This window comes from Notamacropus eugenii, chromosome 4 (genome assembly GCF_028372415.1).
Source record: "Notamacropus eugenii isolate mMacEug1 chromosome 4, mMacEug1.pri_v2, whole genome shotgun sequence".
Classification (NCBI taxonomy): Eukaryota; Metazoa; Chordata; class Mammalia; order Diprotodontia; family Macropodidae; genus Notamacropus; species Notamacropus eugenii.
The window spans coordinates 55,103,070-55,126,460 of NC_092875.1; the positions used below are offsets into that span (position 1 = coordinate 55,103,070).

Here is a 23,391-nt window from a genome sequence, read left to right on the forward strand (position 1 = left end):
CATAGACTCAAGCCTTTCCTCTGTTAGGATAACACTTTATGATCCAGGCAAGGCATTTTTCACCTCTGGGTCTCAGTTCCTCATCTATAAAATGAAGGGGATTGGATTAAATTATCTCTAAGATGCCTTCCAGCTTTAACCTCTATGAGTCTATGAAAGAGACCGTCAGACACAGAGAGACAAACAAGGAAAGAAACAGAGAGAGAGAGGAAAGAGGGTGAAGGAGGAGGAGGAAAGGCAGACAGAAGATGGGTATGCATCAAAGGGGGTGTACATTTGTGTTGGTGTCTGAGGAGAAGTGAGTCTAGGTGTTATGTCTATGAGTGTGTGTCTATATGGAGTGTTTTAAGACCACCAGCTAATATTAAAAATTTAGACCATCTAAAAGAGGAATGGAGGCTAGAACTATGATTTCCTAGGTATAGGGAACTCCCTAGAAAGGGAACTCCCTCTCCCAATGAAAGTTAGCTGCTTCTTGGTAACATGTGTTCTTAGAGTTGTCTAGTGTCATAAGAGGTCAAGTGACTTGACCAAGACCACACAGCCAGTATGTGCTAGAGGCAGGATTTAAACCCAAGTCTTCCTGACTCCAAGGCTGGCCCCTCTATCCACCATGGTGCATTGATCAGTCCAACTGTGATGTGGTTCCCAAGTGTGTCCTTTCTTCAGTCTTTCCCAATCTTTATGTATAGTATAGCCTTCTTGCTTCTTACCTCAGACATGCTCCATAGAGATAGACAAACAGACAGATAGACAGAGGCAGATAGATAAATAGATAGATAGATGGACAGACAGATAGATAAATAGATTGACACACATAGATCTATATGATATAGATATCTGTATAGAGACAGACATACATGTACAATACACACATGTGTATGCACAATATACATACATGTACATATGTGAGCATGCTCTCCTTTGGCTGCACCCCAGAACTGTTACTAGCAGGCCGTATGCAGAGAGTGAGGTACTGAAGAATGGCCTTCAGTCTCTCCAAGGGTATGTACTCCATCTTAACTGGACAAGTATTCTGAGATTGAGAGTAACTTTCAAGCAAAGATGTGTTCTATTTCTTTAAAAACACACGTGATGAAACCAGCTCAGAATGCTATCTTCCCTTGACTCAATACTCTTGAAGGAGCAGTATCTTAAAACTGCTTGGGGTGGAGAGGGGAGGAGGAGCTTTGCCAAGGAGGCATTATTTAGACCCATATCACTTCTTACCAACATTGACCTCAATCATACTGGACGTTCAATTCAACCTCTCAGATGTAGCATTTCTGTATGTGTGTCTGTCTGTCTTCAGGTGTGTATCTACATCTGAGAATGGGTGTGTGTGTACAGAATGTATAACTGAGTGTCTGGATGCAACTAGATGTGCCTGTGTGTGACTTTCCTTTCTCCCACACCCAACTGCCTCATCTGCCTACTGTCTCCATCACCCACCTCCCTCCCTTTCCCTTACTTCACCCCAAAAGTTTTTTTTCTGTTCCTTTCCTTCAGGCTCCGGCTCACTTGTCTACTGTTCTCAGTCCCTCCCATACACTAGGGCCAAAACTTACACTTGCATACTAGAAGGGGGCATGACTCTGAACCCCTAGTCTTTCTTACTCTATCTTCTTCCCTTGCCCATCTCTGATTCAACTTTTGATGGATCCCAGAGACTCCAGTCACCTTTAGTTTCCAAACATACTGTATATGAAATCCCAGTGTGACAGCCTCAGGGTATGGGGTTCTGACCCTCTGGTATCTCCCTGCCTCACCCCACAGCCATGCATCCTCATGAACAACACACAGCAACTTCGTGTGCAACTGGAGAAGATGTTTGAGGCCATGGGTGGAAAGGAGGTAAGACTTGACTGGAAGAAAATGGAAAAAGCAGGGACCCCAGATGTGCTCTCTCCGATCCAATGATCCTCAGTGATCTCATCTGTTTTCTCTGACCTATATCACCTCTGACCTGTGACCCCTTACACCCAGAGTTAGATTATCCAGTGGGCTCCCTAGGCAAGTGCCCAAGATCAGTGGAAGCAAAACTCATAGCCTGGGTCCTTCATCTTCTTTTTTTATGAATCAAGGCCCCACTATAGGTGAGAGCCCTGACTCCCTCCTCCATCTTTACTCCAGACTCACTTGACTCCATTTACCTTGAATACTGAGGAAGAGATGACTGAGGGCTTGTAGGTGGGATCAAGAAAGGAATATAGTCGCTGGGTGGTATTCACAGGGGCCAGGACTAGGAAGAGAAATAGACAGGAAAGTTACCTTTTCCTATAAAAGTTTCCTGGATGAAAGCATTAGTGGTGAATTTATCAAATTCAGAGTACACAAAGTTACAAAGGGAAGGGCATATCAGCTGTCAGACTTAGAATGCATCAATCCCTTTGCAGGTCACCATTTTACTCTTATTTCCATGGGATGGAATTAGAGACAAATGTAAAATTCTACACTGAGGTTCAAATAATCATTTTCACAACTGTGTGTATGTATGTATGGATATATGTATTGTGGGGGGAGGTAAAGAGATATGAGTGGATGAAAAGTAATATCTGAAGATGACCTGTGGCTTTGTAAACTGTAAGTTGAATATGAATTATCTGTGTGATGTGGCCACCAAAAAAAGCTAGCAGGATCTTAGGGTGCACTAAGAGAGGCCTAGTATCCAGTCTGGGCCTGCTGATGGACTCAATGGGTGACCCAAAAGTCCAGACCAGAATGGGAGTCCTTCCCTGTTCCATGGTCAGAGCACATCTAGAGCCCTGGGTTCAGTTGTAGGTATTAGGTTCCAGGAAAGCCACTGACAACCTAGAGTGTGTCCAAAGAAAGGCAATCAAAATGGCAAGGGGACTGGAGACCATGCTAAATATAAGCATCACGTGAAGGAACCTGGGCATTTTCCTGGGGGGATATGGACTGTCTTCAAGTATGTGAAGGGCTCTTTTATGGAAGAGGGATTAGACTTGGCCACCAAAGGTGGGATGAAGGATGATGTGGGTACATTGTAGGAAGGTCAATTTCAGCATCAATCCTATTCAACAAGTATCTATTAAATGTTTATTATATGACAGGCACCGTGCTAGGCACTGGTAATACAAAGACAAGAATGAAATAGTCCCTCTCCTCAAGAAAGATACATTTTACTAAAAAGGGGGGAAATTGTAAAGAAAAACCTTCCTAACAGCGAGAGCTACACAAAAGTAGAAATGGCAGCCTCCAGTGTGAGGGTGTTCCCTGGGACTGGAGGTGTTCAAGTAGAAACTGGATGACCACTCCTCAGGGATATTAGAAGGGATTTCTTCTCTGATTGGGCTTAATAACCTTAGAAACTCTGTGATTTTTCTGGGCCAAAGCTGTCATCAGTCTGGCTAGTTTGATCAGTTGAGGAAGGTGGTGCCTACTGACCCCAGGAGGTCTGAATCTCCAACTGTTCCGACTCTCTCTTGCCCCTCTGAGTGCAAGGGTCCACTCTGACCATAATCTCATCTTCACCCCTCCCTATCCCCAGCTGGATGCTGAAGCCAGCGACATCCTGAAGGAGCTTCAGGTGAAACTCAATAATGTGCTGGATGAACTCAGTCGACTATTTGCCACCAGGTGCGTGAGTGTTTGTGTAGGTACGACTGTGAACAGCACAGGAAGAATTAGGCCTCTGAACTCCTAGATCTCAGCTATTAGAGGACTCTGGGAAGGGGCCCAGAAGTAATTGGGCCAGGTGTGTGTGTGTATGTGTGTGTGTGTGTATACATGTGGGGTGAGGAGGAGGAGGAAGGAGGACTGCATGTAAGAATTTCAATACCAAAACTACAGCCCTGACCTCATCACTCCCCTCTGTTCCTTCATTCATTCCATCCCTGTGTCTCCCCGACTCAATCACTCTACTTCCTTTCCTTTCCTCTGTGTTCCCAACTACTCATCCCCCTGCCCCAAGCACTCTACTCCCTCACCTGACCCCTCCTTTGCCTCTGCCCTCATCCCAAACCTCCCCGTTCTGGAGAATCAGGGCTGCCCTTCTGGGTGCCCCAGGCTGATGACTAGCCCTATGCCCCCAGCTTCCAGCCACACATAGAAGAGTGTGTCAAGCAGATGGGGGACATTCTGAGTCAAGTGAAGGGCACAGGAAATGTTCCAGCCAGTGCCTGCAGCAGCGTTGCCCAGGATGCTGATAACGTCCTGCAGCCCATCATGGACCTGTTGGACAGCAAGTGAGTCCCCACCTTGGGGCCCAGAGGAAGGGAGGGAAGGGATCATGTAGAGCCAGGAAAATGGGGCATGGAGGAAGGACCATTGGGAAGAAGGAGGGCTTTGTGAGTGTGGTGAGAATTGCAGAATCTTATTGTAATAGATTCCTCATCCATGCAGCTAGATGAGTCAGTGGATAGAGCACCAGACTCTGAGTCAGGAAGACATGAGTTCAAATCTAGCCTGAAAACACTTACTACCAGTATGTGACCCGGGGCAAGTCACTTAACCCTGTTTGCTTGGTTTTCTCATCTGTAAAAAGAGCTGGAAAAGGAAATAACAAACCACTCCACTATCTCTGCCAATAAAACCCTAAATGGGACCGCAGAGTCAGACATGACTGAAATGACTGAGCAGAAACACAGCAACAGAAGTTTAGAATCATGACTTTGGATTCTTAGACTCAAGATTACAGCTCACACTTACCCACTGCTTTAAGGCATACCAAGCACTTTCTACATATCAGCTCTCTGACGTAGGTGGTACAAATTCTATCACTCCCACTTTAAAGATGATGGAACAGAGGCTCAGAGAGAGGAAAATCACTTTCCAAGAGTCAGCCAGCTATCAGGATTTGAACCAAGGTCTCACTCAACTCCAACACCCTACGAGAAGCTTTTCATTTGAGCTTCATAGGATTATAATATTTAGAGCCGTAAGGAACCTTGTTGTATCTTCTAGTCCAATCTCTTTGTTTTATAAATGAGTAAACTGAGGTCCAGGGAAGGGATTTGCTCAAGGTCATACAGCTATTAAGTAGCAGAGTTAGAATCTGAACCCAGGACTTCTGACTCAAAAATTAGTACTCTTTCCAGGATACCATCCATAGACTTCTAGAATCTGAGACTATTAGAATCTTAGACATATAAAATTCTAGAATCTTAGATTAATAGAATTCTAGAATCTTAGATGCTTAGAATTCTAGAACCTTAGTTTCCTAGACTTGTAGAATCTTAGACTAATACTTTCTTGGATTGTTAGAAACTTAGACTCATAGACTCTTGAAATCCTAGAATACTACAATTTTGGAGCTTACTATAAGGGACTTTAGAGATCACCCGTTCCATCTTCCCACCCAGCACAGGAGCCAGTAGATCCTTGTTAACTACATTAGTCAGAGCCTGGGGTTTGCAGGATCCAAGTAGGGAAAAGGAAGGCTGGAAATAGTGAAAGGGGTGGTTTTGGGGGGTTGGAGAGAAGGAAGAAACAGAAGTAGGACTGCAAAGTAGAGGGGAACATGATATTCCTGGAGATGTGGTGGCCACCCTGTAAGACATGAGCTCCCCTTCCCCATAACTAGAAGGCATTGGGGAGGACCTGTGTGGCCTTTCTCTCCCCGCTGCCTTCTGGGCCCCTGCCCACCCACGGATGCCAGCTCAGCTTCCCTACCCACTCCCCACCCCTAGCCTGACCCTCTTTGCCAAAATCTGCGAGAAGACAGTGCTGAAGCGTGTACTGAAGGAGCTCTGGAAACTGGTGATGAACACAATGGAGAAGACCATAGTCCTGCCTCCCCTCACAGACCAGACGGTAAGGCTCAGCTGCGGGCTGCCACCACCCACCTGTCCTACCTCTGTCTCTGACCAGGCAGGCCCCAAGAACTCAAAATTGGGGACTGCTGAGTCACAAATTGAACCCATGGACAGGTCAGAGAACAGCGATATTCAGGAATCAAGACATTAAGTGGAGACTAGAGTTTGGGTCAGAAGTCAGAGACTTTATTAGGGAGTAAAAAGATCTGAGGACAGAGGTCACAGATGTCCTAGAGTAAAGACAGGAGAGAGGTCTGGAAACAGAAAGGTCAGAAATCCCTTAGTTCTTTCTTCTATCTTCAAGAAGAGGCCCATTCTTTCAAAAGGACACTTCCAACATAGCTGGTGCAGGAGACCAGCCTAAGAGATTGGAGCCTTCATCTCTCTCCATCAGCAATGGGTTTGGGGCTGTGGAAGCAAGGGATCAACAAGGAAAGAGAATAGCCCTAGGAAAGAAGTAAGAAGGGAAAGGGAAGATGAGACACCTCTAGTAGCCCTTTGGTGGATCCTTAGCAAACTGTGTGAGCCCACCCCAAAAGGGGCTATATTTTCTGATTCTCACTCCCCCAATGGAGAGATACCCCTATCAGGGGAGGCAGGGGGTTAGTTCCTGTGACTTCAGGACACCCAACATAGAATGGAGGAGGGGAATTGAGTCATTAGGTCAAAGGTCTGAATGGGAGCAAAGAGTGAAAAATTGCTAAGAATGGTAGAAACGACCCCAGGATCACTGGGGACCAAACCCCAAGTCTGGTGGGACTTGTAGGTGCCACAGCGTAGTATGAAGGTTTAGGGTTGAGCAAACAGCGCCTTCTGTTGGTCGACCCCAGAATGACTGGCTCCACAGCCATCTGTTAAACAGAGACCATCTTAGACTGACCCTTAGAGGCATAGAAGAGATTGGCCCAGCCTAAGGTCCAGCCTAGGACAGGGACTGAGCCCCAACCCTTACCCAGAGGAGGCAATCGTTTGCTAATTCTTGGTTATTCCATCCCCCTGCGGCAGATGATTGTAAGTACAGCAGCCCATCTCTGTCTGTCTGTCCGCTCAGTGTTCGAACTTGGTTGGTCAGTCCCCTGTCTCGTGTGGCTGCACTCCACCTCACCACCTCAGCCCGGCCTTGGCCTTGGCCTCAGCACCTCCCCAAAATCCCCATGTTCTCGAGAGCCCCTGCCTGGCCGGACTGCTTGGTGCCAGTTGGGGTACCCACCACAGGCACTGCCATTCAAGGATTCTGCCTCATGTTTGTCTTGGGGGAGGAGGGGACCCCTGAGGGAGGGAAGGGATGTCCCTCTCCTTCCTAGTCTTCCACTCTCTTCCCCATGCCCAAGATGGCACAGGTTATGCCCACAGCCCTGCCTTTGAACAAGGGACAGAACCTATTATTCTATAATCTGTCTGCAATTCTGGGGATCCCTCAGAGAAGCTGTTACTCCTGATTTCTCCCCTCCCCTTCTGTCTCTGAACAGAAATTACTTAGGAACAGGGTGGGGCAATGAATGCTGTTGGGACAGACCAGTACCACACAACCACCCCCTATCCCCAGTTGGAGATCTCGTCTAGAACCCCTGATTCCTTTCCCAGAGAGTCACATAAATTTACTTGTTTGGCCTGCAAGGATTTGAAATTGGAGGAAATGTTCCCTCTCCCTGCTTCTTCTAGAGCTGTCCTCTTCCCCATCCCCACTAAGGGTTTCCTACCCCTCCTTCCCAGCCTCAGAGGTTTCCTTCTTCCCTCTCCTTACCCCTCAAGGGTTCTCATCTCCCCTTCTCTCCTCCCCATTCACTACAAGCCAGACCTTTGTGCCCCCTGGGAAACAGAATTCCCTGGGCAGATGGGAACACCAGGCTTCCTGAACCAGCATGGGAGGGGATACCTAAAGGACCCAGGTCAAGAGGCTCCACACCCCCTTTCCTTCTTAGACCCAGCAGCTCAGTGGGGGAGGGGGAAGGGGAAGAAGGCTTAGGGAGAAGAGGGGCCCCAACATAATAACATCCATATCCCCAATAAGCTAACCCCAGGCTCTCCATTCACACACACACACACACACACACACACACACACACACACACACATACACACATGCACAAACACTGAAACACACAGACTTTCATACACACAGATATACAAATTCTTACAGATTCACATAGTTCCCTAAATATGTTTATTCCCTCTCTAACATAAAATTAGTATGTGTCTAACACTGTCCTAGGCATACTATGGGGTTACAAAAGAAACGCAAGACAATTCCTGAATTCCTGGTCTCACACACATATACATATACATAATTCTTATAAACATGAACATGTGTGAAGTTTACTTTTGAGTTACCTGTGCACACATATAGACAGGCACACCTTGTGCACCAGGACCCTCTAACACACACAGACACACTTATACACACACACACACATACACACACAGAGCTTCATGACACCCCTTGACACCCCTTGGCACAGTTGATGGACTTGTGACATTGTTTCTACAGGGAACGCTCTTGAGAAAACATGGCAAGGGATTAGAGAAGGTAATGAGGGCCGATCCCCAGCTGACCTGAGGCCCGGGCCCCACACTCAGCTCTGCCCATGCTAAGCCTGTGTGTCTGTGTGTCTGTGTGTGTATGCCTGTGTGGGGAGTTAGACTGAGCATGGAAGGGGTAGAGAGAGTACAGATGGCTGGGAAGAGAGAGATAGGGGACAGACAACCAGGGCTTGACTTTGTAGGGAGGTAGTTCTGCATCTGATGAGTGTGTGTGTGTGTGTGTGTATTAAGTGTACAGGTGTCTGCACACTGAATATAATGTACATCCCCTCACAACAAACACACAATGGCTCCCAGGATGTGCTGAAATGTTTCAGTATCAGGCATGGTCTACCAGCCACACTGTCCCTTGACTTGGAGAGCTATTTCTTACACGCTGATTTACATTGTGATGGTTTGTTGAGATGGGATTTGACCTACAGAGAAGAAGGTGGAGTGTGTGTGTGTGTGTGTGTGTGTGTGTGTGTGCACTGTTCACATGTATGTAGAGGCAACCCCCTCTTTTCAACTTCACCTTCCTCCCTCCCTGCTTGATGAGCAGAGGATATCATTTCTGGCAGTGACTCCTTCATTAGGACTCATTAATGCCTTCCTGAAACAAGTCAATGGTGCATGGGCTGTCAGGATAGTATCTTACTGACCCATGCACTTTGAGGAGTGAGCTTTAGGGATGTGTTTTGTTTAAAAGTTGGGGTTGCCTATTTTGTGTCCAGGTATGTATATATCTCAATATGTTTATGTCTTTAATGAGTTCTTGTGTCCATATGCTTCTGTCTCAGTTTCATGTATCATCTGTATTTTCACACATATGTTTGTGTGTATGATATGGGTGTTTATCTGTTGGCATTTGTGCTATGTACATTTTTCTGTTTACTCATGTACCTACTGTGTCCTTGTCTATGTCCATGTCTGTGTCTGTGTCTCTCTTTTGTTCAACAACTTGAATGAAGATATAAATTACGTTTGTCAAATTTGCAGATGACACAGAACTGGGAGGGAGTGGTACCACATTTTAAGAACAAAAGTCAGGATCCCCTGGCCAAAATATTGGGTCAAATCAAGTAAAACTGAAACAGTAGTGATAATATAAAGACCTGTTCTTGGGTTCTAAAAGTCAATTTCCCAAGTACAAGATGGAGGAAATGTTTAGAGAGTAATCTGTATGAAAAAAGCCAGGGGGTTTAAGTGGACTGCAAATTCAACATGAGTCCACACAGAGTGAAAAACAAACAACTAGTTAGGGCTGCACTGAGAAATACAGTGGTGTCCATGAGGGATTGTGTGTCAGTGTGTTCTGTTGGACTTTTGCATTCTTTCTAGCTGCTTTTCCGGGTTTGAGGATGTGGGGGTATTGTGTTTGTTCGTTTGGTTGGTTTTGGTCCTGCAGGGCAGAGAGTACAGTCTGTGTCTACCCTGGCACAAGCATCCAAATGTAGTAATGGTAGTTCCTCATTGAACTAAAAAACAACCACAACAAAAACAAACCCAGTCTCCCGAGAGGGAGATGATAGTTAGGCTGCACTCTGCCCTAGTCAGACCATGTCTGGGTGGCATGTTCTTTTTTAGGCACCAAAACACTGAAAGCATTCAAGAAGGGGATGCCCAGGATAGTGAAGGGCTAGAGAGGATGTCAGCTGAGAATGAGTGGAAGGACGTGGACATGCTCACCCTGGAGAAGAGAAGACTTATGGGGACAGAATAGCTGTCTTCCAGGATTTAAAGGGCTGTCACTTGTAAGAGGGATTAGATTTGTTCTGGTTGTCCCTAGAAGGCAAGAAGGAAGAGCAGTGTAGGAGGGGGTTAGGGGGAAGTGACAGGAACATAGAATTCTGCCTTGTGTAAGTACCAGCTTTCTCACAATGATCTCTCCAGAGTAGAAAAGGCAGCTTTTAGAGACAGACAGGGAGCTGTTTGTCTTGGGATGTCCTCAAGCACAGGACGAATGACCATTTGTCAGGGACAGGTTGGGCTAGGTTCAATGTTTGAGTTTCTGTGATTCTATGGAGAGGAATATATGTGTTCATGTGTATTCTGAGTAGAAGCTTCTGTGTATTGTGTGTGGGGGATAAGTGTGCTGTGGTGTATGTAATCATGTGTGAGGGATTGTGTATGTGGAGTCAAACTGTGTAATTTGCCCCCCTCCCTAGGAGTCCAGAGACAAGTTTTATGGGGACTAGGGTTGGGGGTTGGGCTGGGGAGAGCTGGTTAGCCCTGCCTCTCCTCTCAGAAAAGGACTCAGGAGAAAAGAGCACCCATCCCTGGTATGGGGGGCTGGCCCTGGTCTCCATGTGGAAGACAACTGTATCTCCACAGTCCTGGGTGCCCAGCAAGGAACCCAGTAGAATGAGAAATGTTAACCTTGAGCCCTGAGTCCCCCATCCAAGGATGGAATGAGAGGGTTGATTGGTTGGGGAGTGGGAGAGGATTTTCTATCTAGTTGGTGGGTAGTGGGAGAATGAGGGAATGGGCAGGAGAACTGGGCAGGTTCCTGAGCTGTGCTCAGGTTGAGGATAGAGGGTGGGGGAACAGGAAGGGAAGTCCTACTGACCACCCCAACCCCCCAACAGTCAATGAAACCTCTGAACTCCTATTCTCTCCACAGGGCAGGGTGAAACTCCCCAGCCACTCAGACGTAAGATGTTGGTCTCTCACTGTCTGTCTGGCTTCCCCCTCTCTATATGCCCCTCCTTCCTCTCCTCGGCCCCCACCACTTCCTTCCCAGACCTCTTGCCTCTGTGACCCTGTGTTCCCCAGAATCTCTCCCCCCAAGGTGGGGAAAGCTGGACCCTTGTGCTGTCCCTTTGTCTGTCCGCTCTCTTTTCTCTGTCTGTCCGGCTGGCCGACTTATTCATGTTGGTGGGGGGAGGAGTGGATGGGCTGCAGACTGGAGGGCAATACCCCCAGAAGCCTCCCAAAGATTGAACACAATCCAGTGGTTCTGGGCTATCTAGGTTCGTTTCAACACCCCTTTGTCAAATCAGTCTCATAATACCTTCCCAGAGGTAAGCCAGGAAGGGATTATCATCACCATTGCATAGAAGAGAAACCTGAGAGAGGCTCTGATTGCTTGAGATCACACAGCCAGTGAGTTGAAGAATCATAGAACCATAAAGGAGACTTTAAGTACCATCTAATCCAACTTCTACATTTTAGGGACTGAGAAACAGACCCGAAAGTAGAGGTGACTTGCCCAAAGCCACACAATGAAGATGTGGCAAGGATGGCACTAGGACCCCAGGCTTGTTCTCTTCTAGGGGTGGGGAACCTGTGACCTGGAGGCCACATGTGACCCTCTAGGACCTCAAGTGCAGCCCTTTGACTGAATCTAAATTTCACAGAACACATCCCCCTCATAACAATTCACATTGTTCTGTAAAACTTGTACTCAGTCAAAAGGCTGCTTGCAAAGACCTAGAAGGCCACATGCAGCCTTGAGGCCTGCAGGTTCCCCGCCCCTGCATACCATACTGCTTCCCATGGACTGCCCCATCCCTTTCCAGACCCTTACTTATTCTGACATGGGGGGGGCGGGGTTAGGATGGTGAAAGAGGTGGGGACCAAGAGGGTAAATGGGGTGCTTTTCCATGAAGGTTATCAGTGGCTTCTGAACTCATCAGTCCCGTTCCTGTCTAGGGACGCAGAGCCCAGGGGCCACATGGGAGGGGCTACCTCCCTCTCTGGAAGCCCCTTCCTAGATCCTATACTCAATACTTCGGACAGAACAATGACCAGCTTTTCTTCAACCTCTGCCTACCCTGGGCCTAGTGACATCTGACCTCTTGCTGCCTCCCAGACTCTACTATTTTATTTTTCTCCCCTAATCTTTCTTGTCTCTAGCTCTTTGGGCTCTTGAGTGGAGGGGTGCAACTTTTCAGGACTCTGCATTTGTTGGGTGTGGGGTCATGACTTCCCCAGATGAAGTCCTACCCTAGAGATGAGGGCAGTTTCTGAGAACCACCATCCACAGAAGGTTCAGCCCCAAACCAATCACCCCTGCCTAGATTTTACTGACCCTACAAGACAGGGAACCATCAAAGTCAGCCCCGCCCCCAAGCTCCAGGGATCCCCTCAGAGTGGTCCAGCATGGCATCATCTGAGTCCAGGGATCTTGAGACTGAGCAAGAATGAAGTCCAAGTCTCTAGAGTCCTTCCCCAGCTATGGACCTGCCTTCATTTTTTCATCAAGTGGCCATGTGTGCCAGCCTCCTTCTTGCCCTAATGCCAGGAGGCCTGGGATTTGCCTCCTTGCCACCATGGCCCTGGGCACATCAGCCCTGTAGAGGGTAAAGTGGCTCTCAGCCCAGGTCCAATGAAAGGGTGATGCTCAGTACAGGAGGGTGGGGTGGGACCCAGGGACATCGGACCCTACAATCATATCTTTACCCCCATCCCTGGGTATCTCTGTGTGTTCTGCAGGGGACTCAAATGATCTTCAATGCTGCCAAGGAGCTGGGCCAGCTCTCAAAGCTCAAGGTGAGCTGGGGGTATGGGGGAACAGACTTGGGGAGGTCACGTGGTAGTAGTTGGAGACAGGAGTCTTCATATCAACTTCCTCAGTTCAGGTTTCAGGCCCTCCAGAGGGAGCCTAGGGTCAGGGATCAGAGGCCATAAAGGGTTCCATCCTTGACCTCCACTTTCATTACCCTGGAACCTGCTCAGAATATAGACTGCCAGAGCAAGGACTCCAAAGGCTGAGAATTTCCCCTTAACCTCTCCCAAAGTCCAATGCCCATGGGCTTCTTACTGCCAAGCCAGGGCAGATGGATCATCAAGGGGCTGAATTAGTGTGTCAGCTGACAGTCATTCAGCCTTCTTCCCTTTCTGCTCTGTTCTTCTAGGATCACATGGTACGGGAAGAGGCCAAGAGCTTAACCCCAAAACAGTGTGCTGTGGTTGAGTTGGCTTTGGATACTATCAAGGTAAGTAACCACAACCCCAAGACCCCCAGCTACAGGGCAGAAGGTGAAAATGGGAGCTGGGAGGGCCCTTAGAACCCAGAATGCAAGGGCTGGAAGGGGTCTTAGAACACACAGTGTTAGAGCTGGGGGGGCCCTTAGAACACAGAATGTCAGAGCTGGGAAGTCCCTTAAAACATGGAATGTCAAAGCTGAGGAGGGCAAGATTTGAGTTGGAAAGACTTGGAGCTAGTCACCGAAATCATTGAGGAAGGAAGGAGAATATCATGGGCGGCTTTAGGACATACAGTGTCCAAGCTGTAAAGGACCTTAGTACATGAAATATTAAAGCTGGAGGGGAGATTCGAACTTATAGGGCTAGAAAGGAGTTTAGGACTAAAAATGCAGACCATCAGAGATAGAAAGTACATTAGAGATCCTCCAGCCCAACCCTGGCCTTTTCTGGGCACATATAGAGTCTTCCCCATTAGAATGAGGGAAGGAACCATGCTTTTGCCCTTCTTTCTATCCCCAGTGCTTACACTTGAAAATACTAAGCACTGAAGAAATGCTGATTGATTGAGTGATATAACTCATATATGGTAGCTGGGGCCCAGAGATCGGAAGGGCTTTCACCAGTCACATTGCAAGTCAGCAAACTGAGTTAATAAAACCCAGACATCCTGATGCTCTTTCCAGGAATCAGCCCACCATACCAATCTTGGTGCCCTGGGAAAATGTGGCTTTGGTGCTCCTAGACTCAGAGGGAGTCTTTGAGAGCCACCGCTGACCTAACCTCTCCCTTCACAGCAATACTTCCATGCGGGTGGCGTGGGGCTCAAGAAAACCTTCTTAGAAAAGAGCCCAGACCTGCAGTCCCTCCGTTATGCCCTGTCTCTCTACACGCAGGCCACAGACCTGCTCATCAAAACTTTTGTCCAGACTCAGTCAGCTCAGGGTAAGGTCTGCCCACCTCCTTCCCTTGCCCACAGCTGGGCACAGTGTGGAGGGAGGGGAGGGAGGATGATTCCTGGTGCCCAAACCTAGGCACTGGGGAGCACAGAGAAAGCCCACGTGTCCCTAAGTCCATTCCTCTAACCAATGACAGCTGTTTTCTTCTTTCACTCTCAAGGTCTCTGCTCCAGTCTGGGTCATAGAATGGGGGTGGGAGGAGGAAGGAGCAGCATTGGATGAGGTTTGGTGAGAGCCTCTAAGATACTACAAGAGAAAGGGCAAGATCCGTAGAATATTAGTACAAAGTTCAGCGTTGAACGTTGTGGGCACAGGAAGTTGGGCACTCACTGCTGAGTGGGGATGAGAAGACCACCCCAAATTAACTTCTTCAGTGCCAACCTCTTTTGCCAGAAAGCAGGAATTCCCATGTCCCTTGGCTTGGGTAAGGTAGAGGGGAGGATGAGGAGGCTTAGTGTCTCTGGCCTCCTCTCTTCTTTTTTGGTTCTCTCTTGGTCCCTTTCTGGGTCAGTGCCTAAGCCTGAGGTAACTGGGTTGTGGGAAAGGGGGAAGTGTCTGCTCATGGAAGAGGCCTAGGTTGCCTCACAGGGCTTCTACACCCTCATCATTAACTACAGGGCTGGTGGGAGATAGGTCTATGTAGGTGGGGGCCTGAGCTGGATCACTGACCCTCTGGGGGTCTCCTTGTTCAAAGTTTCAGTTTCCATGTCAGAAACCCATTTTAGAAAAAACCTTTGAGGTTTATGAACACAGGGTGGGATCTTGGAATGGTCTTCTGAAGTGGAATATGACTCTTCCTCGCACCTGTAGAGAGACTCCTGAGAATATTGGGCCTGGCTGGGAGTTGGGCTAAATGGGATGGACTTCTTGACTTTCACCTGACTTAGCCCAATCCTGGATGGTATAAGGCCATTCATTGTAACTTAGAAGCTAGAGAGGAGTGATTGAGATGCCCTCCACAAGTTCCCACCAGGTCTTGGGTTTGGGGGAAAGGGTATCTGGAAATCCAAGGAAACTTACCCACCCAGCCTGAGACTGCTGAGGAGTAGGGCTGGGGACCACAGACCTTCCCCCTCCTCTGCCTGCCACTCTAATGTTCTGACCTAACTCTTGCCCCTCACAGCCCCAGGGGCCAATCTGTCTCATCTGTCTGTCTGTCTGTCTGTTGGGAGCTGATGTTTCTCTCTTTCTTGTTTTTTCCTTCCTTTCAACTCCCAACCCTCTCCTCACTCTCCCCTTCTCCCTCTACAACACTATTCTTCTCTCCCTGTTCCTCTTCTCCTTGCCTCTCGGGGTCTCTTTTTTTTATCAATCTTTGTCTCTATGTTCTTTTGTGGGTCTCACTGACTTCCTCACTTTCCCTCTGTGTCTCTCTGTCTCTGTTGTTTTTTTCTCTATTATTTCATAATCTCTACCGCTCCACCTGTCTTTAATCGTCTCTCTCCTATTTCTCTGCCTCTCTCTGTTTCCCTCATTGTCTCTGTTTCCCTATTTCTTTCTTTCTTTATCTTTTTCCTCTCTCTGTGTCTCTCCTTTTGCCCTTTACTAGTTCATGGTGGAAAAGGTATTAGGTTTACTCTTAGTGAAGAAATTTATCCTGAGAAGGGTACGTCTCTTTGCCCGCCTGCCCGTCCCTGGTACCCTCTCCCTGCACTCTCGGTGCCCTGGTCGCTGCCCCTCACTCCCTGAAGCACCCTCCCAATGCCCCAGCTAGTAAAAGGCCCCATCCCTTGCTCTCTCCCTCTGTCCCCGTGGCTGGCCTGGTGGCTGAGCCAGGCCTGCTATGCTCATACCCACTGGGGTGTACCCTGGCCACCCCAGCTCCAACTTCCCCCTCTCCACCATGGGGCCAGGGATTTAGGATCTGAGCTGGGGGAAGAATAGGAGGGTTGGGGGATGGGAGGGCACAGCAGGTTGCTGGTTCCAAAGGGGAGGGGAGGGAAGGGAAGGGCTCTGGGCCAGAAGATAACGTGGCTATCCCACCACCAACCTGGCTCAGGAACCACTGGGAAGAAATCCCAGGGCCCAAGAACCCAGATTTTCTAAACTACGTGCAAGCATTTTTCCTAAACTAAGACAACCCTAATTAGAATCATAGATGCCTGAGCTAGGAGGAACATGAAAAACCATCTAGTTGAATCTTCCCATTTCACAGAACAGAAAACTTAGATGTAAGAAAAGAGGAAGGGAGGAGGGACATGTTGAAGGGAGAGGAGTCCTAGTTCTCCAAGAGTTGATCCCAGATCCAGTTATCTTGATCTGAATTTTAGGTCCTCACTCTCCTGAACTGCTTCATTGGCCTTGTCCTTTCTTGGACCAGTTCAACTGTCTCCTAAGCTACATCCTTCCTGTTCTGAGCTAGATCCTATTTTTTTCATACCAGATCCCAGTTGTCTTGGGCTGGATCCTAGCATCACCCACCGCCTCATTTGGTACATGACTCAAATCCCTAGTGGTCAGGTCCTGTGGGACCCAAGGCCTTCCGAAGAAAGGAATGAGCCTTTTTCTACCATTTCCTTCCATATAGGAGCAGGGGCAGCTTGGCAAGGCCCTTCCCCTTGGAGCCAGCAAAACAGGGTGGGCCTCAGGCTCTGACTCCCCCAATCCCATGGTGGGGGTCCCAGCATTTCTCTCTCCCTTGCCCTTGGGGGCCTGGCCCTGCCCGATGTGTGACCCACCCTCCAATCCTCCCTTCTTACCCTCTCCACCCCTTACCCTGAACTCCCTTGGGTCTGGTTTGACGCTTGCATAAAAAGCATCGGATTCCAGAGGGGAGGGAGATGAAGCTGAGCATGTGACTTGTTGGGGTGGGGTGAGGGGCTCAGTATCTGAGCCCCCAGGGCAGGGAGATCCATGGGCTCCCCCCAACCTGGATCTACTTCTCTTTAGCCCCCAGCCAAGCTGGCCTGATATGGTTCTGCTTGGAATAAATGATTCCCATCTCATCCCCTTTGCAGCTGCCACCTCCTCCAGTCCCAGCCACCTGCTGCATGTCCCATTTGGCAAGCCTGCCCTCATGGGGGATGGGGAGCTGCCTGCAGTGTGGTGAGGGGTGCAGGGGAGGGTGGGAAGAGTGGGAGATAAACTGGGGCCCCAACTGCTGGCGGCAACAGGTCCCACTTTGGGGCAGTCACTGGTCCCACTTGAAGGTAGGTCCTGATCCCTCTTTCCCCACAAGACCATGTTGATATTCAGCAAGGAAAGGTTGCAAAGGAATCAAGACATGGTCCTGGGGCCAGTACTACAGTCTAGAGTGAGAATGGTGATTGTCAGTCTGTCTGTCCTCTAGACAGACCACACTGGAGTATTGGATTTTGGGAACCATATTTTAGGAAGGACATAGACATGCCGGAGCAACTATAAAGGAGGGAGAGCAGGGGCCTGAAGGATCATGGGGATCATTTGAAGGAACTGGAAATGTTTGTCAAAAGAGAAGAAAAGACTTAGGAGGAATGTGATAGTTGCCTTCAAGTATATGAAGGTCTATTACGTACAGGAGGAATTTGTCTCTTTCTTTCCATCCCCCAAAGCCAAGAAGAACTAGGAGCAATGGGTGGAAGTCATGGAGAGGCAGATTTGAGTTCAATGTAAAGAGGTATTTCCTAATCAGAGCAAACCAGTAATGGCAGGAGAGGGCTGCCTTGTCGCTAGTAAGTTCCTTGTTTTGGAGGTGTTCAAACAGGGACTAGATGACCACTTGCCCGGACATTACTGAGAGGATTCCTACTTAGCCCAGAGTTAGAATTGCCTTCTGTGATCCCTTCCAGCTGTGAGGTTCTATGGTCTAGGGATGTTAGTTCATGGCAGATGCTGCATGAGTCATCAACATGGCAGGGCACAAGAACTAAGGCTTAACTCACAGAACTGCTTAGGATGGACAAAAGAATGCTTTGGCAGGGGACTACATCAGTGCTGTGGCCACTGGCCCAGGGCCTGTCTTTCAGTATTAAGCTTCAGTGTTATATGATTTACTCAAAAATGAAAGGGTCCATTCAAGACATTCAATCCCAAAAGATTGATTGAAATACCAGACACCAAAGAACTGAAGCCCAGAAAGATAAGAGACTTTAGAACATGGATCAGAGAATGTTAGAGCTAGAAAGGATCTTAGAACATGGAAAATCAGAAAGAGAAGACACCTTAGAACATAGAATGAGGAGTTACCTTGAAACAGAACAAAATACCAGAACTAGAAAGGACTTTAGAGTGTAGAATGTCAAGACTAAGAAGGCACCCTGGAACACAGAATGACAGAAGGAACCTTAGAATATTGTTCAAGAACTGACTCAGTAACTCTGTATTTTCTGACTTAAAGGCATTTTTATTACCTGTGACTATAAGAGAACACCATGGTCTCACTCTTCGTCCAAGCTGAGTATAGTTTAGATATTTATAATCTTTTGAGAACAGAGGGGGGAAATCAAGTGACGGTGATACAAAATTTGTTAGGAAGGGACAGTACAAAGTTCCTTAGGAGGGGACAGTACAAAGTTGGGAGGCTGATCAATTCAATTCAGTAAACATTTATTAAGTACCTATTATGTTCCAGACACTGTGCTAAAGGAAGTGAGTAAAGTATACAAGGTTGGGGGAAAATGAGAGTATGCAAAATAGTGAGCTTCAGGAGCTGAGTGATGGGTTTTGGAATATACTGAGGAAAAGGTGCTATATTGCCATATAACTGATGACAGTAAGTTAAGCAGGTTCTTCTCATCTCTTGCCTCCCTAGAGGGGGCACAATTTATAATGGAAAAGATCATTTCTCCCAATCCCTCAGGGGAGCAGTATCCAGCTTGTCCCTAATCCTTTGCAGTCATGTCAAGCTCTGTAGAATCACAGCAAGGTAAAACAGGCTTCGAGGTGATTCTGTGACATTGAACATAGAATCTTAGAGCTGAACAGTGCCTGAGATATAAAGCACTAAAGCTGGAAGCAACTTTAGGGATTATCTTGTCAAACCCTCTTTTTTCAAAGCTGAGAAAATGAGACCAAGAGATGGAAAAACATGAGAGAAAAGGAGACACTAGGATTCATGTCCTTGAATCCTAGTCCAGAGGTCTTTGTATCATGTATCATATCATGTGACCTTCTCTACTGACAAAGCTCCCTCTATCCCATCATGTTCATTCTAACATAACAACTGAAGACCAAGCAACTCATATTTCTATGTTTACTACTGCAAGGTTCTCAAAGTGCTTTCTTCCCAATCACTCCATGTGGTAGATGGTACAAGTGTTATTATCCTCATTTAATAGATGTAGAAACTGAGGATCTAAGTGATTAAATGGCTTGTCTATGATCACAAACCTAGTAAGTGTCAGAGGCAGAGTTCAAATCTAAGTATCTGGATTCTAAGCTCAAATGTGTTATCCGCCACCCCACAATACTTTGTACGTGACACTAGTTACACAGCAAATTAATTCTTTCTTCTTTAAGGGAGATGCCATGGCTTCCTGATGAGATTTAGGGAAAAAACCAAGTTATATTAGCAACATATTTGCCATCAGGTGTTTTCCCAAATCTAACCCAACAAGCATATATTAAGTGTCTATGGCAATGAAGATGAAAACAAAAAAGATCCCTATCCTCAAGAAGCTTATATTCTACTAGTGTGTAAAAGGATGCCACATGTAAACATGTAACTAAATACAAGAAAATTGGAGGAGGAAGAAGCACTAACAGGCAGGGAGTTGCAGAAAGTTTTATAGGAGGTAAAACTTGGCTGAGCCCTGAATGAAGGTGAGGATTCTAAGAGATGGAGGTGAGAGGGCACTGCTGGCATAGGAGGCAGTTTATAAGTATAAAGATATGGAGGAAGGAGATGGGAGGCCAGGCTCTAGCTCAAAAAAGAGCAAGTAGGCTGAAGCATTGAGTATATGAAGTGGGAGTAACATGGAACAAATTTGGACAAGTAGATGGCAGCCAGCCTGTCCAGGGCTTTAAATACCTGACTGAGAAGTTGTTATTTCAATAATGATGATGATAATAGCTAGTATATTTAGCTCTTTATACATATTATCTCACTTGATTCTTACAACAAGTCTAAGAAGCCAATATTATTATCCCCATTTGCAGAGGAGGAAAGTGAGGGCAAGGCAGGTTAATTGACCTGCCCAGGGTCATATATCTAGCAAGTATCTGAAGAAGGATTTGAAATCTCCAGACTCCTGATTCTATACACTAAAGATATCAAACACATAGTCCTTAGTATTCCCAAGAGCAGCCTGAACCAGATTAAAATGTAATGGGAAAATATTTAAGAAAATAAAAATACAGTAAAACATAGATAATGTTAATGTGTGGCTTTCTAAGTTAATATAGTCAGTTTGGATTGGTATGTACAAGTAAGTGGCCCCACGTTTTTGTGCATTTTGAATCCACTGCACTGAGGAGACAATGGTCCTTAGGGAAAGCCATGCAGACTCCTCCAATAGAACGGAAACCCCTTGAAGACAGGAACAGCTTCATGTTGCCTTTGTCCTCTGAACACCCAGCAGTGTGTCTGGCTCACAGCTGATGCTCAATAAAGGCTTGCTCAATGGAATCATTAACCCTACTACATTCTGATGCAGCCCTTGCAGCCTAGTTGTTGCATATCCTAAGGACAATAAAGAACCGCTGAAAATTCTGCCTCAGGACCTTAGGAGCTGTGTGACCATGAGTCCATTGAACCACTTTCAGCCTGAGTTTTCTCATGTGTAAAATGGAAATGGGAAGCTAGGTGGCACCACAGGACACAGAGCACCAGGTCTGGAGTCAGAAAGACTCATCCTCCTGAGTTCAAATCTGGACTCAGACACTAGCTGGGTGACTCCTTTGTAAAATGAACTGGAGAAGGAAATGAGAAACCACTCCAGAATCATGGCCAAGAGAACCCCAAATGGGGTCACAAGGAGCCAGATACAACTGAAAAAAGATGGGGATAGTAATCGCATCTATCTCACAGGATAGTGAGGATCAACTGAGATATTTGCAACATGCTTTGCAAACCTTTAAGTGCTATATAAAATGTAAACTACCATTAATAGAACAGTCCATATTTATATTCTGCTTTAAGATGTATAAAACACTTTACATGCATTATTTCCAACAGCTGTTTGAAAATAATCAGGGTGCTTTAGTGGACCACATGCTCAGTATGAGGCAGCTGTAATGTAGACATGAGTCCACAGTCTGATGTGGAAGCCCAAAAGGTTTACTTGATTCTAGTCTGCTTTAAGAGACTCACAGCTTCCGGGAAACAGGAGGTGATAGGTCCTTCACATTCTGCCGCAGTCAGACCACCTCTGGAGCACCACTTCATCTCAGGATGCTACAGTTTAGGAAGGCCATTGATAAATGGGAGAGTGTCCAGAGGAAGGAAAGCAGGATGATGAAGGATGCCACAGGAAGAAAGGCTGAAAGAGTTGAGTCTGTTTAGCCTGGAGAAGAGAAGATTTGGAGGGACATGGGAGCTGTCTTCAAGCTCTCAAAGGGTGGTCATATGGAAGAGAGAGTAAATGTCCTCTGCTAGGCCCCAGAGGTCAGAATCAAGAGCAACATGTGGGTGTTGGAAAGAAATAAAAGTAGGATTGATATAAGGGGGCAGAGGAGGAGACTAGAATACTTAGAAGTCTCCAAGATTGTAACAGGCTGCAACAGGATGTAGTAGGGTCAACGATTCAATTGAGCAAGCCTTTATTGAGCATCCACTGTGGACCAAAGGCACTGCTGGGTATTGAGGGGACAAAGGCAACATGAAGCTGTTCTGCCTTCATGGGGTTTCTGTTCTATTGAAGGAGTCTGCATGGCTCTCCCTAAGGAGAACTGTACTAAGCAGAGTAGGAAAAGGGGTGCCAACTGTTTAAAATAAGAGCCATAGACTTTCAGTGTTGTTCCTCAGTGGAAGTCTTCATGAAGAAGCTGGGTGACTCATTGGTGGGCAAACTGTAGTAAGGATTTTTTCCCCAGGACTCATCAGGCTAGTGGCCTCAGATGTTCCTCTTAACTCTGAAATTTTGTAGTCTCATTTAATCCTGTGAGATACAGGTATGATTATCCCAATTGTTAATGGATAAACTGAGGCTTGGAGAAGTTAATAGTTAATAGCTGCTCAGAAGTGTTAGAGGTGGTTTGAAGAAAGGGTTAAAGCCAGAGTTGCCTGCCTGACTCTAAGTTCATCATTCTCTCTATCCAAGGTTCCTAGTCCAGGACTTTTTCTGCTCCCATTTCATCGTCTCCTCTCCCCATTCCCCTCTTGAATGACCTGCCCCATTAGTGCTGTTGACCTGAGGCCGCCAGCACGGGTATGGGTTGGGAGTGGGTTTTGGAGAACACTGCTTGTGGTCTCCAAGTAGAGGATAGAACTCATACCCACTGTCTCCTCCCCCACCCCCATCAGGATCAGGAGTGGATGACCCTGTCGGTGAGGTTTCTGTCCATGTGGAGCTCTTCACCCACCCAGGTACTGGGGAACACAAAGTTACAGTGAAAGGTAAGTGTGACTGGGAAGGTGAGAGCTTGAGCCTCCTGACCTCTGTCCACTAGAAGGCCCTCAACCAGTTCAAGTGGGAGGCCAGATAGGGGAGGACCCAGTGCATCTGACTTGAGCCTCACATACTCTCTGCTTCCTCTGGAACAGTTGTGGCTGCCAATGACCTCAAGTGGCAAACATCAGGCATCTTTCGGCCCTTCATCGAGGTCAATATCATTGGACCCCAGCTAAGTGACAAGAAAAGGAAATTTGCCACCAAGTCCAAGAACAACAGCTGGGCTCCCAAGTACAATGAGACCTTCCAATTGTGAGTAGGGTTGGGCCTGGGAGGACACATACAAGTATTTAACAAGATGTGTCTTTACTAGTAGCATCTACATGGGACAAACAGTTGAAAAGGGGTAACAATATATTCACAAATGTAACATCTGTACAAACATCTGCTCTAAAGAAGGAGCTCTACAGGAAACATCTGCCTAGGCATAACTATCTGCACAAAATTAACACCTGCACAAGTCCATTGACAGGTGCAAAATTCATACAGGCCCAAGTGTCTGCATGGAAGTAACACCTATGCAAATGTGTGCAGATACAAGATCTGTGCATGCATAATCATATATGTGGTAGCTACATCTGTGGTGTGTAGGCCTAAGCAACTACACTGGAGAAACATCTGTACTGGTATAAACACCTGCGCAGGAAGAACATCTGCCCAAATATAAGCATCTGCATA

At 47.0% G+C, this 23,391-nt stretch overlaps 1 protein-coding gene across 3 annotated transcripts in view; it reads left to right on the top strand.

The window, feature by feature from the left end:
- The window catches only part of UNC13A (unc-13 homolog A), a 73,159-nt gene that overhangs the window by 44,603 nt on the left and 5,165 nt on the right, over positions 1–23,391 (top strand). For 2 of the 3 annotated variants that reach the window (XR_011965479.1, XM_072601080.1), the window contains exons 29-39: positions 1,777–1,854; positions 3,512–3,600; positions 4,056–4,208; positions 5,652–5,775; positions 8,266–8,304; positions 10,921–10,950; positions 12,735–12,791; positions 13,157–13,237; positions 14,024–14,171; positions 22,566–22,658; positions 22,806–22,965. Coding sequence is in view for 2 of the 3 variants with exons in the window: in XM_072601080.1 (XP_072457181.1) it covers positions 1,777–1,854; positions 3,512–3,600; positions 4,056–4,208; positions 5,652–5,775; positions 8,266–8,304; positions 10,921–10,950; positions 12,735–12,791; positions 13,157–13,237; positions 14,024–14,171; positions 22,566–22,658; positions 22,806–22,965 (1,052 nt within the window). In the remaining variant the exon portion in view is untranslated. The remainder of the gene's footprint in view (positions 1–1,776; positions 1,855–3,511; positions 3,601–4,055; positions 4,209–5,651; positions 5,776–8,265; positions 8,305–10,920; positions 10,951–12,734; positions 12,792–13,156; positions 13,238–14,023; positions 14,172–22,565; positions 22,659–22,805; positions 22,966–23,391) is intronic. The other variant, XM_072601081.1, reaches the window with a different exon arrangement.